The 17,621-nt window shown below is 52.8% G+C and overlaps 1 protein-coding gene across 2 annotated transcripts in view; it reads left to right on the top strand.

Annotated features, from left to right (window-relative positions):
- The window catches only part of SEMA4D (semaphorin 4D), a 53,114-nt gene extending 36,774 nt beyond the window's left edge, over positions 1–16,340 (top strand). The window contains exons 16-19 of one of the 2 annotated variants that reach the window (XM_027550364.1): positions 3,076–3,285; positions 10,167–10,376; positions 14,489–14,586; positions 14,961–16,340. In XM_027550364.1, coding sequence (XP_027406165.1) covers positions 3,076–3,285; positions 10,167–10,376; positions 14,489–14,586; positions 14,961–14,987 — 545 coding nt within the window. In that variant the 3' untranslated portion in view covers positions 14,988–16,340. Of the gene's footprint in view, positions 1–602; positions 2,921–3,075; positions 3,286–10,166; positions 10,377–14,488; positions 14,587–14,960 lie in introns of those variants that run through there. The other variant, XM_027550363.1, reaches the window with a different exon arrangement.
- The last annotated feature ends 1,281 nt before the right edge of the window (positions 16,341–17,621 follow it).

Consider the following 17,621-nt stretch of genomic DNA (forward strand, 5'->3'; position numbering starts at 1 on the left):
AGGAGGGCATGGCAACCTACTCCAGTATTCTTGCCTGGGGAATCCCATGGACAGAGGAGCCTGGCAGAGGAGCCTGGGGGTCACAAAGAGTCGGGTGCAACTGAGCAACTGAGCATACATGCATACACACTTCTTGTGAGCCGGAGGGAGGTGCTCAGGAGAGATTAGTTCCCGTTCCCCTTAGGTCATCCCACCCCTGCCAGGAGGTCAGGCATGTTCCAGCTGAAGGCAGGTGTGCCCTGGGCTCCCATCCCTAACCTGACAGATGTCATCAGTTAAGACAGGTTTAGGAGGAGGGGGCAAGGCCCACCGAGCTGCTAGCAGAAGTTTGATACCTTTGACTTGGCGCCGCCACCAGAAGGCACAGCTGGCTGCTGTGCAGCCTGCCTGGCCTGGGAGTTCTCCCCGTCCCCCAGGGCTGCCACTGGGAGCTCATCTTTGCTTTTTGGTCACGCATGTCTTTATCTCCTTAGCTGTTCTGGAAGATTCCATGTTGCTCCACTGGGTGAAATTCTTGTGTCCTCTTGTACGTGTTGACCTATTTTTGAGAGAAGTATTGAGCAGGGTTGTTGATGCTGTGCACATTTATTTTAATGTTCCAGATAAAATTAAAGAAAGTTACCTGCAGCATTTTTTCAAGCATGGCGGCACAGCAGAACTCAAATGTTCCCAAAAGTCCAACCTGGCCCGGGTGGTATGGAAGTTCCAGAACGGCGTGCTCAAGGCCGAAAGCCCCAAGTACAGCTTGGTAGGCAGAAAGAACCTGCTCATCTTCAACCTGTCGGAAGGAGACAGTGGGGTGTATCAGTGCCTGTCGGAGGAGAAGGTCAAGAACAAGACGATCTTGCAGGTGGTGGCCAAGCATGTTCTGGAGGTCAAGACGGTCCAGCGAACCACAGTGGCCTCTACCTCTCCAGCCACACGGACAGAAGGCAGTCGGATCACCCCCAGAGTGTCAGTGGGGCCCACCCCAGTCTCCTTTCCTCAGACCCCAGCCGTGCAGGTCACCACGCTGGGTGCTGTTCCCCCACCGTCCAGCCCCGTGGCACCCACTAGTACGTCCTGCGAACCAAAGATTGTCATCAACACGGTCCCGCAAGTCCACTCGGAGAAGACATTGTATCTAAAGTCCAGTGACAACCGCCTCCTCATGTTTCTCTTCCTCTTCTTCTTCGCCCTCTTCCTCTGCCTCGTCTCCTACAACTGCTATAAGGGCTACCTGCCCGGACAGTGCTTGAAATTCCGCTCGGCCATGCTCCTCGGGAAGAAGAAGCCCACGTCGGACTTCTCAGACTTTGAGCAGAGTGTGAAGGAGACGCTGGTGGAGCAGGGCAGCTTCTCCCAGCAGAATGGGGGACAGCCCAAGCCAGCCCTGGACACCGGCTACGAGACAGAGCAGGACACGATGGCCAGCCGGCTGCCCACTGACCGGGAGGACTCGCAGAAGATCGACGAGCTCCCGGTCAGGGACCGGCCGTTCGACGTCAAGTGCGAGCTGAAGTTCGCCGACTCGGATGCGGACGGGGACTGAGGCTCCGGCCGCCCGCAGGGTCTCTGTGTTGCCAGTTCAGTGCTCCATCCAGTGCTGCGTAGGTAGCCGTCGTCAGCAAACCTCAGCCTTCTGTGTCTTTTTTCTTGGGTCGCACTTGTGACTTGGTTTCTCTTTGTCCTTTTGGAAAACAGCAAGCATCGAGTCTGGCCTCCCTGGTCGGTGGCGCGTTTGGAGTCGCGCCCGCAGGCTCACCCACGGCCGCTCTGCGGCGGAAAGATGGCCAGACTGCCACTGGTCTGAGAAGAAGGGCCATGAACGTCCCCTCCTCGTAGCAGCCACTGAAAGATAATTTAATTCCAGATTGGAAATGACGTTTTAGTTTATCAGATTGGTAACTTATCACCTGTTGTCCAGGTTGGCACGGACCTTTCCTTCCACGTCATTACTTTTTAGGATTTTGCTTTAATTATGTTGGCGTGTTGGGTCATTTTATTTTTTTAATTACTAAAGCAGATGTTTTAATATTTGGAAGATGTACATCTTCTGAATTTTGTTGTATATTAGGATAAAGGTATGGCTTACGTTGCTTAAGATTCTCAGGGATAAACTTACTTTTGCTAAATGCATTCTTTTCCGCTTTTAGAAATGTAGACAAAAATCATCTCTTGATCACACTTCTTTTTTTAATTATTCTTAAAATTTTGTTCCTTGAGGGAAGCATCATTTTCAGAGATTTTTCTTTCTGTACCTTTTTACTCTTGTCTTAACTCTTTCGAGGAGAAGGCTATGGAGGACCATTCCACGACACTGGGTAGAGTTTGGAGGGAGGGACGGGCCCCAGACTGCTATGGATGGAGCTGGGCTAGCCCAGAGCTGAGAGGACAAGCGTGTTACAATCTAATGCCCATGGCCACTGGTGAAAACCTCTTGTTCAGGCAGAATGTTCTCCAGGATGTCTTGGTCATCTGAACATCTCCTTTTCCATTTTGCTTCCATCTCATGCTCTCTGCCTGCCCAGACTCTCTGGCCTAACTGAGCTGTCTACAACTGGAAAAGAGCTGGGTGGCCAGGGGGCAGCCAGGCCAGTGACCACAGCCCCCCAGCCCCCACATGCTGCTGCCGCAGACCTGCCAAGCCTGGCGCCATCTGTCAAGGTGCAAGTGGGCCGCACGGTCCTATCATCACCGACGTCACACTCCACCTCCTGCTTTCCAGACGCCCACAAGAGGAGGCTTTCTTTCCGTGGCAAAGAGCAATAAACTCTGAGCGTGTGTGCCTGTGTGGCCGATGTCATCTTCCAGCATGATAGCATTTGACCGTTCTGGTGTAAACATTTGTGTTTTATAAGATTTACTTTGTTTTTATTTTTCTACTTTGAATTGTATACATTTGGAAAGTAACCGAATAAACAGAAGCTTATATCCTTGATGTGGGGACGTGGTTCTCTGCGGCTCCTCCGCTGCCTCCCCACGTGGCCTGGGCCCCTTTTCTCTCCTGTGCTTCATTCTCCTTCCCTGGCATGCGGTGCACTCCTGATGACTTCTCCTCAGAGCCCTCTCTCTTTTCTGTCCTCTGTCTCGCAGCCTCATCTCCTCTGCCCTTCCCTCCTCCGGGGTCCTCTTCCCTGTCCTGTCTGGGCCCCGACTCATCTTCCTCTCCCCGAAGCCCCTGGCCGGCCTCGGGCCCAGGGCCTGACCGCCGCCTGCAGGTCACCTTGCTGCCGCCCTTCCTCAGCGACCAGGCCCAGCACGTGCATGCCCTGGGGACCTTCCATCTCTTCTGCCAGGCCACAGGTGAGCAGGGCACCTGTCCAGGTGGGGATGGGGGGGACTTCCTCCAGGAGCACTGCCTTCCTTACTGCACCCCTCCGGTAATCTCCAGCGACACTTAACCGTGACCCTGGAGCTGTTCCTGTGGACCGTAGGGTTCAACCAGTGTTTTCCATGAACGGCCAAACTCTAGGGCTTCACAAGCCATGGTTTCTGTCACAACTACTCAGCTCTTCTTTTGTAACCTGAAAGCTGCCGATGGGTGGGCATGGCCACACACCCAAATTTATTTACAAACTCGAGCTGAAGCTTGCCAGTTACTGGTGTATAAGGTTACTTCTGTGTTGGCTAACAATTTGGGTTTCATAGATGTGGCATCTGGAGATTTAAAAACTGAACTTTAGAGCCTCCAGATTGGGAACTGTTTGAACAATTTGCTTCGAGATGTTTAAACGCAGAACAGGTGTCAAGTCTAGTGTGCTCTGAGCTACAGGCGGTGTTGGCTCGGTGCTGGACAACACCGAGATGGGGTGTCAGCCACGCCTCCGGGCCGAGTGTGTCCCCTGGGGGCTCTGGGCAGTGCTTGGTGGTCAGGTCTCCCCGCTGCCATCTTCTGACTCATTAGTAGCTACAGAGAAAACACACAGCATACTCCAGGCCTGCTCAAGAATAAACTCAGGAGGAAAAGCAAACCTCATTTTTTTTTTCACTGTTTGGAGAATTTAAGCAAGCTGTGGGAAGTGTTAAGCTGCTGCCCACTTCCCTGTGGGTTGGCTTACGAGCCTTCAAGTGACTGTGTCCACTGTGACCCTGCACTTGTAGCCGCTGGGGGCTCCGCGCAGGCCCTAGGCAGTGGACAGGGATGCTGTCCACGAAGGAGATGCTTGCAAACAGACCTGAGAGGGATGGGTCCGTATGGCCCCCAGGTCACCTGAGTGCTGCTCTCAGCCCTGACTCCTCAGGCAGGCGCTGGGGAACTGCTTCAGCCCTCCCTGGCCCGGGCCGCAGTGGCAGCATCCTCCACAGCCACGCTGGGGAACCTCCTTGGCGGTGGGTGCTGGTGTCTCCAGGCTCCGTGCTGACAGACGCAGGCCTCAGGATCCCCACAGATGGCCTGTGAGGCCCCACCCCTCAATGGAGCAGTTACGCTCAGTCTCCGCTCAGGGACCTCTCCTTCCTGAGGGCGACCTGCTGGTGAGGGGTGGAGTGGACGAGAGCGCCTCTCCTCTGTCTGAGGCTGTGCTTGGGCCCTGTCCCCAGGCTTTTCCTGCTGCAGGTGGCTGGGTTGGGTACCTCCCATGATACATCCAGATCTAGGCAGGTGTTGCCCTTTTCTCCTAAATCTAGCCCACAAGCCCACGCTGGTTCCCGGTACAGTGCAGGTGTTCAAGTGCACGGTGTTTAAAAAGGCAGCAGCCCTGGACAGCTCCTGCCCCAAGTGGTGGCAGGCACAGGAACTCAAGCAGCCAGTGCAGGCTGTGGCTCTGCACAGGTGTCAGCTCCTGCCTCCACCTGCGGGCACCTCCCTGTCCAGGCTGCTCCCACCTGGCCTTGGCCTGGGTGTCACTGCGGAGCTGGGCTTTCCAAACCATCCCACGGTGGCTGGAGTGCTGGCCCAGCTAAGGCCAGGTCAGCTTCTCACAGTGGGCACAGCCTTACAGCTGAGTGACTGTGAGGGGCTTCTCGGCTCACTATCTTCTCTGCATCTCCAGATTATGCTGGTGGAATGTGTGTGTGCTTGGGCATCTGTATGTCGATATGTGTATGTGTACATAGGTCCATGTGTGTGCTTTCTGTACTGACATATCTCTGTGTGCACACGTGTGCCTGTATGTCTGTGTGTTCTTGCATGAACATGTATGCAGACACCTGTGGATGCGTATGTGTTTCTGTTTGGTGCAGAGCACTCTGCACAACTGTGCCTTGTGGCCGTGCTTCTATTCAAAGGCCTTGAGGTTTGAGTGTGGGGAAGATGAATTCTGGGTTTGGGGGTGGTTCTCCTACCTGCTGGCTGTCTTCTGTTTGAAAGTTGGGAGTTAGGAAAATACCGATAAATGGAGAAAAGAGGTTCTGAGCTGGAGAAATCCCGAAGGCGTGTAGTCATGTTCTGCTTCTCTGAAAAAAATCCATGCTCTTGTGGCAAAATTAGAACAGATAAGCAAAGAGATCTTCCACTGTGTGCATGTGAGCACATTTCATTTCATTTTGCCTGTAAATACAGATTAAGATACGGGACATCTCAGAGGTGTGGCAAGTTCAGATTCAGACCCATTGCAATACAGCAACTATTGTAATAAAGTGAGTTGCATGACTTTTTTCCTTTTCCAGTACATTTAAAAGTTACATTTACACTATACTATAGTCTATTAAGAATGGAGTAAGCATTATGTACCTTAATTTAAAAATGCTAATGGTCATCTGAGCCTTCAGCAAGCTGAGGCACTTACATCAAAGATCATCAGTCGTAGTCACCATACAATTATTATATTAATGATAATGAAAAAGTTTATAAAGTGAAGTGAGAATTACCAAAGTGTGATACACAGACAGGAAGTGAGCAAATGCTGTTGGAAAAAATGGCACCAATCAACTTGCTCAATGCAGGGTTGCCACACACCTTTGATTTGTAAAAAACAGTCTCTGCAAAGTGCGATATAGCAAAGCACAGTCAAACGAGGCAAGCTTGTGCAGATCACAGTGATTGGTGATGTGTCTGTATGCATGTCTGTGCAAATCATGTGCTTGCACATGCACATATATACACACAGAAAGTTTTGCTGACGTTTAGTCACTCAGTTGTGTCCAACTCTGCCTCCCCGTGGACTGTAGCCCACCAGGCTTCTCTGTCCATGGGATTCTCGTGGACTCTGGAGAGCTTCCCAGGTGAATCAGCAGTAAAGAATCCGCCTGCCAATGAAGGAGACAATGGGTTTGATCCCTGGGTCAGGAAGATCCTCTGGAGGAGGGCATGGCAACCCACTCTAGTATTCTTGCCTGGAGAATCCCCATAGACAGAGGAGACTGGCAGGTTACAGCCCATAGGGTCCCAAAGAGTCCCAAAGACATGACTGAGTGACTGAGCACACACACATATGCGGACTCTGAGCCACGCAGGGGAATCCGGAGTGAGCGTCCTTGGTGTGTACTCAGAGCTTCTGGGTGCTCAGAGACCAGAACAGCACCACTATGAGGGCACCTGGCCGTCCAGTAGCTTGCAGGACTCGGCGTGAGTATGGGAGGTGAGCTGGCCCCAGAGTCAGAGTTGAGCACAGGGAGGGGGATGCCTGGAGCTGCACAGGACATGGCCTGTTGACTTGGGGTGATCTTATACCCTTCTCCAGCTGGGGGCTCTCAGGCCCTTCACCTCTAGGATGGGTCGGCTTCCCTCAAGAAGGGGCCATTGCTCAGAGGAGTTCTGGTTTTGTCCCACAGTGGAGTATACTGGAGAACAAATGGCAACCCACTCCAGTATTCTTGCTGGGAAAACCCCATGGACAGAGAAGCTTGGCGGGTTACAGTCCATGGGGTTGCAAAGAGTTGGACACGACTGAGCAACTAAAACATACCCACAGTCAACCATGCCTAGCGGTTTCTTTGGACAGGGTGGGGTCAGGGTGGAGCCAACAGTCCCACAAACCTGAAGTGGGGGCTGGGACCCAAGACTGCCGGTGGCCCCAGCCCACCGTGGCTATGAGGGATGGGCCCAGCACCCCAAATTTCTGGGTAGCAGGCCCTTGGGAGACAGGGCAGGTGGGTTTGGCTTGCTGCCCCAGGTGGCCACTGACATCATGTGTTGGCCCTGCTGACCAGTTTTAACTGTTCCTTTCCCTCTCTCTTTAATCTCTTCTGCATTCAGAATGAGTTGGATAGTTTTTTTAAAAAGAATAAATGGAACGTAAGTATTTTAACATTTTTAATACTTGACACGGTTACATCCCCATTTAGAGAACATTTAATGGTGCTTCATGCTATACTCACTGTAAAGGTGCATGTGGGAGTGATTTTCATGTTGTTTGTGTCCCAACGACTGTGGGTCTAAGGAGAATTTGGCTCCTGAGAGGTCCTGGCCTGTATGGTTCAGGGGGACGAATTGTCCCCAGCTCAGGCCACCTGGGGTCTTTGTCTCAGCATCAGTCAGGAGAACCTATCCGAGGTTCCTGTGACCCACGTTTGGGGCCCCTGTCCTGGGGACTCAGTGCGTGTCACCACTGGGCAGGGCAAGGAGATGAGAACCGACCTCACTGTGTGTTCTGAGAAATCTTTGCATTTTGATCAGTCATGGCTCATGAGTATCACCTTAAGAGTTAGACTGCACGAAGTTGCCCACCAGCAGGGGAATGACTAAATGAAGCATGGTCTCACCAAGTGCCTTCAGTTAAAGGGAGGCAGGCACCCAGCAGATGTCGCAGACACGGGTGTGTGTACCTGTACGTGTGGATCTGCATATATGTATAAGTATGCATATGTGAAAATAAAAGTATAGAGTTATCTGTGGGTAGGGTACAAAATGTTCTGTATACAAAAACGTATATTGTACCAAATTATGGTTTCCCGGCTGGCTCAGTGGTTAAGAAGCCGCCTGCCAATGCAGGAGATACAAGAGACGCAGGCTTGATCCCTGGGTCAGGAAGATCTCCTGGAGAAGGACATGGCAACCCGCTCCAGTATTCTTGGCCTGGAGAATCCCATGGACAGAATAGCCTGGCGGGCTACAGTCCATGGGGTCGCAAAGTGTCAGACACGACTGAGCACACATACAATGGTGACAGAACAAAACACCAACAATCCCACACAGAAAACAAGTGAACAGACCCCACGGTCCCCATGGGACCAGTACCGCAGGGAGCTGCCGTGTGAATCGCTGCTGAACACCTTTCAGAACTCCCTCCAGAGCCTGTGGCTCGTGTCTTTCTTCCACATAGCACTCTGTTTTATTGTAGAAGCAATATTAGCTTGTTGTAGTGAACTTGAAACTTCAGGGAAGTATAAACAGCAGAATCAAATCACATCTTTGAGGATCCTGAACGTGGTGGGTCAAAGGTGAATAGGCCCTGGGAGGGTCACACGGGGACCTGACTCACTAGGAGTCCATCAAAGGTCTCATTTTCTCTCTCCCCTTGTAAAAAGCCCAGCATGTGACAGAGAAACGTCTCAGCCAGCCACATGCACCAGCCGCCAGCATGCACATACACCGCCAGCATGCACACACGCCCCCACTCACACGCACACCCAGATGCCTGTTGTTTTCGGGCAGGTTTTTTAATCCTTCAGCTCTGTCGTTGGGTTTTCCTGCTCTGTGAACTCCAGCCACAGATAGATGTAGTCCTGGTACTCCTGACCATCCTGTGTGAAATGTTTTATTATGTCCTTCCCAGGTTGGTGGGCACCTCAGATGGAATTGAGCTCTTGAAAGCTGATTCTCAGGCAGGACTGTGATCAGGCAGGGCTGCTCTGGTCTAGGCCAGACTCTGACCTGCCTGCCCAGGGTGGTACAGTCGACATGGAATAGCAGGCATTTGTCAGGTAGCTAGGTCCCTGGGCAAGGAGGCCAGAAAGGCCCCCTGGTCCACATGGTTGGGGTGCTCGGCTGGCACAGGCAGTGGGGGGGAATGGCCTCAGCACAGCCCCCTGCTCCGTTACTGGGAGTAGCAGGAACAGAGGCCATGGGTTTCCCCCAGAGCCCTCAGGGAGCAGGGCCTGCCTCCCTCTCCTACCCGGCTCTGAGCCTCTCAGGTGCCTGGGGTAGGCAGCAGCTGCTGCTGTCTAACACCTGGCCTGTCCTGTGCTCTGTCGCAACTCAGCTAACCACAGGGTCTGCACACACCCCAGGAAGGAGCCTGGGTGCTGACTGGGTGTTTCAGTCGGAACTTGTCCTGCCTTTGGCCTACATTAGAGTGGAAGCCGGTGTCTTATCAGATGCTGGGGAGATGCCCTGGCTTGTTCTTTAGTAGGAATGGGAGGTGGACCTGACTCAGCACAGCCCTTGGGGCCCAGGGTGAAGCTTGAAAGCCTGGGCTCACCCAGCCGCACGTTATACAGGAGAACGGGGGGCCCCATCCAGGAGGCGCCGTGCTGAGTAAGGCTGATTCCAGCCTTGGGGCCAGAGCCCAGTTTTGCCCCAGGCCCTCCACACAGTGGTCTCCAAGGCCCACACCCCTCGGCCTCTCTGTAATGAGCATGGGATCTGGGGGTGGTGGTGCATGGAACCCTAGCATGCTTCAGGAAGGGGGCTTCGGCCTGGGCCCTTCTCCACCTCCAGTCCGTTTTCCTCCAAGTCCTTATTCTGTAAGACAGGCTGTCAGCCCTTCTCAGCACCCTGGTGCTCCTAGGAGCTCCTGGTGACAGTCCCACCCCTGGTCGTAGGCCCAGCCAGGCCCCAAGGGGCAGGCAGCTCTGACCTCCCGATGCCCCAGGGAGAGGGAGCAGGCTTGCAGGGGCAGAGCTTTAAGCCAAAGGTGGGGGCAGCAGGGCCAGGTGGGCACATGAGTTTCCCAGGCCCAGACCATCTGTGCAGAACAGACACCCTCTCCAGAGCACAGCCGCCAGGCATGTCACAGGGGTGCACAGCCCAGCAAGAAAGGAAAAAGAGGTCCACTCCGATGGCCCTGTGTGCGTGTCCTGGGGACACCGCCATGCAAGGGCGCCCGAGCAAGATCAAGGAGCAGGGAGCTACAGGGCACGAGGTGGTGAAGTGTTTGTACCCCTTTGCTCCCTGGGGACCACAGTGGGGAACCACCTCCAGGGAAAGGACAGAGACTTAGGAGAAAGCTGTCCTGTCACTTTGGGACCAGCTGGGACAAGGCCCCTAATCTGGGAAGCCCCCACCCCCTGCCTCCCATATCAAGAGTAGTTCCCATGACCCCTGGTGGGGGTCCCAGGGGTGAAGATGGTCTGTGTATCCCCAGGTCCTGCGGATGTTCACTTCCTCTGGGAGAAGAATGGGCGCGAGCTGGAGGTGTGTGTGCCCACGCAGACCCACGCACTGCCCGATGGCCGGGCCCTTGTGCTCAGCTGGCTGCGAGATGCGCTCCGGGAGAGCGCCGAGTACCGCTGCTCTGCGCTCTCCCGGGCCGGGAACAAGACCTCCAAGGCGCGCGTCACCGTGACCAGGCTCGGTGAGTGGGCTTCGCCGTTTGCCCTTGTCCCTTTAGCAGCAAGCAAGCTTGCATGAGGACACTTCAGTCTGGGGATTACCTATCGGCTTTCACGAAGACAGAAAGTTACTTTTTCACTGTCTTATCTCCCAACGGCATGCCTGTGTGTGCCTACCTGCATGCAATCACACCTGTGCCCATGAGCAGACATGCACGCATGCTGGCTGCCAATCTCGTCCTCCCAATATTAGACTCTGTTACATTATAAGGATGGCCAACTCTGTATGGCCAGATAACAACTGTTATGACTTCCCCTTCTGTACTTCTGTTTCCCACATAACCAACCACTGTGCTGATCCCTGTTTGCTTGGTTTATTGTTGTTTATCTTGTTCAGTTGCTAAGTTGGATCTGACTCTTTATGACCCCATGGACTGCAGCATGCTAGGCTCCCTGCTCCTTCAGTATTTCTGAAGTTTGCTCAGATTCATGTCCAGTGAGTCAGTGATCTAAAACATCTCACCCTCTGCTGCCCCTTTCTCCTTTTGCCTTCAATCTTTTCCAGCATCAGGGTCTTTTCCAATGATTCAGCTCCTCTCATCAGGTGGCCAAAGTATTGGAGCTTTAACCTCAGCATCAGTCCTTCCAATGAGTATTCAGGACTGATTTCCTTTAGGATTGACTGGTTTCATCTCCTTGCTGTCCAAAGACTCTCACGAGTCTTCTCCAGCACCACAGTTCAAAAGCATCAATTCTTTGCTCAGTTTTATGGTCCAACTCTCACATCCATATATGACTACTGGAAAAACCATAGCTTTAACTATACAGACCTTTGTCAGCAAGGGATGGTTCTGCTTTATAATATGCCATCTAGATTTGTCATAACTTTTCTTCCAAGGAGCGTCTTTTAATTTCATGGCTGCAGTCATCATCCATTGGTTTTGGAGCCCCAAGAAAATAAAACCTGTCGCTGCTTCTGCTTTTTCCCCATCTGTTTGCCAGAAATGATGGGACCAGATGCCATGATCTTAAGTTTTTTAAATATTGAGTTTTAAGCCAGCTTTTTCACTCTCCTCTTTCACCTTCAAGAAGCTCTTTAGTTCCTCTTCTTTCTGCCCTTAGGATGGTATCATCTGCATATCTGAGGTAATTGATATTTCTCCTGGCAATCTTGATTCCAGCTTGTGATTCAGGCAGCCCAGCATTTCGTGTGATGAACTCTGCAATGTGAAGTTGCTCAGCTGTGCCCGACTCTTTGTGACCCCATGGACTGTAGCCCCCCAGGCTCCTCTGTTCATGGGATTTTCCAGGCAAGAATTTCCTGACCCAGGGATCAAACTCGGGTCTCCTGCATTGCAGGCAGACTGTTTTACTGTCTGAGCCACCAGGGAATCCCAAATGAAAGTGAAAGTCGCTCAATCCTGTCCAACTCTGCGACCCCATGGACTATAGTCCATGGAGTTCTTCAGGCCAGAATAGGGGAATGGGTAGCTTTTCCCCTTCTCCAGCAGATCTTCCCAACTTAGGAATCAAACCGGGGTCTCCTGCATTGCAGGCAGATTATTTACCAACTGAGCTATCAGGGTATTCTGCAAAGAAGTTAAATAAGCAAGGTGACAATACAGCCTTGACATACTCCTTTCCTGGTTTTGAACCAGTCCATTTTTCTTGGTTGTTGTTTTGCTTGGTTCATACTTGTCATTACTGCCACCCAGACTCTGCAGTGAAATCCCTGATTAGCACAGACACACTGGGTCCCCCTGCTGTCAGCTCCCCAGACCCTCTGCACCAGGAGCCATGTGCCTTTAGCCCTTCCTGCTGAGGCTGGAGAGTCCCTTCCCCTGGTATTGGGTCTCATGACTTGTTTCTGGTGTTCCTTTGACTTTCTCCGTTTTTCTCTTAAGTGTTTCTTCTGGCACACCCAGAGTGTCTGGGGGAAGACAGCATTTTGAGAGCCTATGTCTTTTCTCCATCTTCACACTAGAGTCCAGCGGGGTGGACAATTCTGATGTGAAAATCATTCCCTAGTGTGTGATGCTGGCTCTGTCTTCTGCTCCTGAGGGTCTCCCTGTGACCCCATGTGTCCATCATCTTGCTGAGCACTGTCTCAATCAGTGCCTGGCTAGACCCCTTACACATGGTAGCCTCTGCCCTTCAACTGTCTTAAGTATTCAGCACTTAGCTTCCTCATTTCCTGTCTCCATGAAACTGCTCTCCTACATCCTGGGCTACTTGGCCTGGCCTCTGTCCATCTTCTCTATCCTGTCACCTCTACTTGTTAGCTTTCCTCAACTTTCTCTTTCTCACCTGCTGAATTTTTGTCCCACTGTCACACTTAACACCACTCAGAGGTTTTCATTCTGTTGTCATGACTGCATTCTCTTCTTGTCTCATGGATGTAGTATCTTCTCCCCTTTCTAAGGTTATTGCGAGGATTTTCCAGTTCTTTTCCCTCTCAGCTGTCCCTTTTTTGATGGTTCTGTTTCCCTCTGAAGTCTTGGGACCCTTGATAATCATCTACCCAAGATGTGGCCTTTGGATGGGCAGCATCTGTCTACCTGGGACCTCCTTAGAAATGCAGAGCCCCTCCCAAGTCCCAGGGGCATCTCAAGTTCTCCAGGCAGTTCCTACGTGCCCTAGGGAGTCGGTCTGCCTTGCACCCCTCCACTGTCACATGGAGGGGCTCCAGCTAAGCCCACATGGCTCAGGTTGGGTTATCAGTGAGGACACTGGTTGGCAAGAGGCTGGGGCCTCATCATTTAGTCCATAAGCCCAGCATCTGATTTGCCTTCAGTGCAGGTACTGCCCAGGCCCCCAGGCCCGAGTTCTCCAAGACCACCAGTCTTCAGGAGCAGACGGAGGGCAGCATCCTGGCTGTGCAAAGTGGTTAGGGCCTGGGGGCTGTGCAGGAGTGCACAGCCTGTAAGCAGCCTGCAAGCCTGCCCTCTCTCAGCCCCCAAGGTCCCGACCGCCTCCCCACTGCCGCTGGCCTTGGACCCTGCACGCTTGTCAGCGTTCTACCAAGGCTGTTTCCACTGGCCCCTCTGTTTCTCAACTCCCAGCTTTTCAGCTTCCTCTCCTGTTCTTCATCCATTTTCAAGATGGAGTTTATATGTAAATGTGCGTATTTTAAAAGGTCCTTTGTCCTTTGAGTGGGAATTACCAGGGAAAAGGAAATGACAGGTACTCTCTCCCACCTAGAACTTCCATTCCTTTAATTTCTGTAAAATGCCCTTGGCTGTTGCTGTCAAGATAAAATGAATAATCTTGTGAGGGGTTGAGACGGTTACACAGCATCACTGGCTCAATGGACATGAATTTGAGAAAACTCTGGGAGATAGTGGAGGACCAAGAAGCCTGGCGTGAAAGTCATGAAGTTGTGACGTCGGCCATGACTTAGCAACTGAGAACAAGCGCCTTACCAATTGTGACCTTGTATCCATAAGTCCAGTGATCACACACACGCAAGGAGGTGTGGACTGAGTGCCAGGTAATGTAACAGGATGCCAGCCCTAGTGACCAAGCTGGTTTCCGAATGTTGGCAACCAATCCCCCTCGAGGGAGGGGGCAGCAGCCCCAGCCTGCCAGGATGAGTGCAGTGCCCTATGAGGTGTGGGGAGTTAGGCCCTCTCCTGGCGGCACCAAAGGTGCCAGTGAGGTGGGGGACAAGGCCAGTGTGGCCTTGGGGAGCAGCTGCCATGAGAGCTGGTGGGCCTGGGAACAGCAGGCAGGGAACATGACTGGGGAAGCCCCCACAGCCAGGAAGTGAAGGAAAGCCCAAGGAGTAAACAAGACTTCCCTGGTGGCTTAGATAGTAAAGCGTCTGCCTACAATGTGGGAGACCCGGGTTCAATCCCTGGGTCAGGAAGATCTCCTGGAGAAGAAAATGGCAACCCACTCCAGTGTTCTTGCCTGGAAAACCCCATAGACGGTGGAACCTGGTAGGCTGCAGTCCATGGGGTCGCAGAGTCGGACATGACTGAGCAGCTTCACTTTCACAAGCCCACTCGGCTCAGCCCAGCAGAGAGGTGTCACTCAGCTAGCAGCACGGCCTCTGTGGCTGGAGGGGGGCCCCCACCCCGGGGGCCATGAAGCCCTGGAAGCTGAGATCTGGAGCACCCCCTCTATCTTGCAGAGGCGACCCAGCAGGAGAGGTGGACCAGAGAGCTCGCCAGCTGGAGGGCCGTGGTTGGGGAGCACGACCGCATGATGCAGAGCTGGAGGAAGGCGTGGGTACGTGGCTGGGCATGAGGCAGGGCAGGGGTCTGGGATGACAGCTGTCCCTCTTGGGGGCCTATCCTGCCAGAGGGCCCCATGTGCTTCCTCCTGGCCCACAAAGCAGTTGTGCTTTCTGAAACCCACACCCCTTCTACCTGTCCCCTTCCAGCCTGGGGGTAGGGAGAGGCGGCTCTTACAGGAAACCAAAGTTAGGTGGGGCCAGCTGCTTCCAGCAAGAAGCCTCCCACGGTCACCCTGACCCCTAGCCCAGAGCTTAGTAGGCCCAGGCTTCCCTCCTGCAGGACCCTGGACCCCCCAGGAAGCACATGGGAAGCAGGTTCCAGGCTTTTCTGTTATACCAAGAACTGAAGTCCATGGTGTTCTTTCAGGAAAGCTGTAACCAAGACGCATTCTAGCCACAGGAAGCCGTGCTGACCAGGCTGACCGTGCTGCCACCCGACACACAGCCCCGGAGGCCTCAGGGCAGTGAGCTCCCTGTCTGCGGGACACAGCTCTTCGGGTTGCACAGCCGAGAACACGGAGCCCTGAGGGGGCCTGCGGCAGTAGCCAGAACGTGTTTTAATTAGGTACTTAGATGGGACAGAATGGCCTGTCTGGCAGGAGCAGGAAACCGGGGTTAACAGGCTACAGACAGGAACTCTGGTTAAGACAGCAGTGTGCGTGACGGGTCCTTTTCCAGAAGCACTGTTGTTACACTCCACAGGTCTGAGTTACTTTCATGTCATGCAATGGGTTGTCCTTCACACAGCCGAGTGTTAGCTCAGCTCTCGTGACTGCTGGTTTTACTGCTCTGGAGCCCCCTTCACACTCAGCTGCTCATCTCTAGGAGACAAGGCAGGAAGGACAAGGCTCCAGATGACCAGAATTTGCCTTAAACCTTGAGTGCTGAGGTCCACACTCAGGCGCTAACTTGGATGGGAGACTTTGTGTTATTACTCACTAATGTCAGAGCCTGCTTCCTAAAGCTCCAAGTGGGCACCCGTCCACTCGCAGCCACGGCCCAGGTGTTGAGCCTGTCTGATGGAAAAGCCAGCAGGTCTGCGTCTCCTGGGTCCCGGTCACCCTGCTCACAGCAGTACGGGTCTAATTAGGCTACTCTGTCCACGTGGTATGGGGTCCCCAAGTTACTCACACTGCACCTGGAGACTGCCGTGTGTAAATGTGGCGGCCGAGGCTGCTCAGTCTGGAACCTTATAGGCACTGTTTGCAGAATGACTGCTTTTAGTGGAATGCTCACCTATCACAAAACTAAAATCTCTGTTAAATTAAGTGGTACTTCTCATGACCCTAGCAAATGGACATCTCCTCAGCCTCATGACCACAGCCTGTTTCCAGACCCCTTGTTCTGAAGCTGGGTGCCTTTGTTCAAGAGCAGCACATGTTTCCAGCCAGTCACCTCCAGGATCCGTCGTGAACAAGGCTTCTGAGGACGGCTGGTTTGGGGGTCAGAGTCATCCTAGTTGCCACCGAGCTGCCAGTCCGCCTTGTCAGCAGAGGCTGAGCTGGATCACAGACCACCCACGATGCACTGTGACAAGACTTTTGGCACAACATCCATCCGCTCTCGCTGTGGGTCTCACGTGGGGTGGTTGCTCTGCTCTATGGGCAGGGCCTTCTCCTTGGTGCTAGGATCAGAACAGACGCTTGCAGTTATTGTAGTATCAGCATGCAGGGTTCTGGTGGGAAAGGTAGTTATGAGTTCTGATTCTCTGAACCGTGGGGAAAAAAATAAAAGAGTTCCACTGAAATGTTTGCTCCATGAAGAGTGTCTGTACTCGGGAAGCCTGCCTGTTTCCCGTGGTGCCATCAGCATAGAGTAGGTCACTGTGTCACCTGCAGCAGTGGCCTCTGCCAAGAAAGTGACACCATGCCCTGGCTGCCAGGGGAACCCAGCGTTAAGTCACACGAGAAGCAAACCCTCTCAGCAGCTTAATGTGATGTTAAAAACCACCTACTTTGTTCAGCTAATCTGACCACCACAGACCCAAAGGCCTCAGGGATCTAGACAGACAACCTGCATCTCTAGCAGAGACTTTTTAATGTGGGTTTTTTTTTTTTTTTTTAATGTATCAGTTTTATAGTTCTAGACTGCTGAATACAGCTGACAAGTTAACTTTCTGCCTGTAAGTTCATTATGGAACCTTTACTCTCAAATAATCTATTTTCAAACCTACCACAGATGACGGAGACAGTGGGGCGGGGACCCTCCCTGCTGCTGTTCCTTCTGGTGGCCCTGAGGGAGAAACCTGTGACCGGATGGAGGGCTTGCTGGAGCAGATCACATGTTCCTCATTGAAACAGCTCAGAAAGTGTATGGGAGCTAGGTACTCACTGGGAACAACAGATGAAAAGACAGACTGGTACTTTACACAGACAACCTCCACCTCGCCGCCAGCCCTGGCCACAGCAGGCTCTTTCCAACTCACTGTGCTGTGCTCCAATCACTCGGTCATGTCCAACTCTTTTTGACCCCATGGCCTGTGGGCCACCAGGCTCCTCTGTCCATGGGATTTTTCACACAAGATTAGTAGAGTAGGGTGCCATTTCCTCCTCTTGGAGAACTTACCAACCCAGGGATTGAGTCCGTGTCTCCTCCATCTCTTGCATTACAAGTACATTCTTTACCACTACGGTAAAGAATGCGGGACGCCCTTCCAACTCATTACTTCACACTATTTGCTTCCCACAGGCCACTCACTCACAACAGTACATCTGCCATGACTGAATTCAACTAACAGCACTTGCAAAGCCCACAAGATACCTTGCTTGTGTGACAAATGCAAAGCAGTGAAAGTCTGATCCTGCCATTTCTCACGTGACCAGTTCGCCAGCAGGCTGGACCAAGGTGGGTCCAGCAACAGGATCTCTAAGGGCTGGAGACTTCACAGTCACCACCTTCGAGATCCAAGAGATAGGAGCGCAGCAAACCTCTTCCTGCTCGGTCCCCCTCAGTTTAAAGAAGAATGCCCCCCAAATACAGATCAGGATGTAGGAAGCGCTGATTAGACCAAGGTGACCAGAGTCTCCAG

The sequence above is a fragment of the Bos indicus x Bos taurus genome, chromosome 8, assembly GCF_003369695.1.
Source record: "Bos indicus x Bos taurus breed Angus x Brahman F1 hybrid chromosome 8, Bos_hybrid_MaternalHap_v2.0, whole genome shotgun sequence".
NCBI classification, from domain to species: Eukaryota; Metazoa; Chordata; class Mammalia; order Artiodactyla; family Bovidae; genus Bos; species Bos indicus x Bos taurus.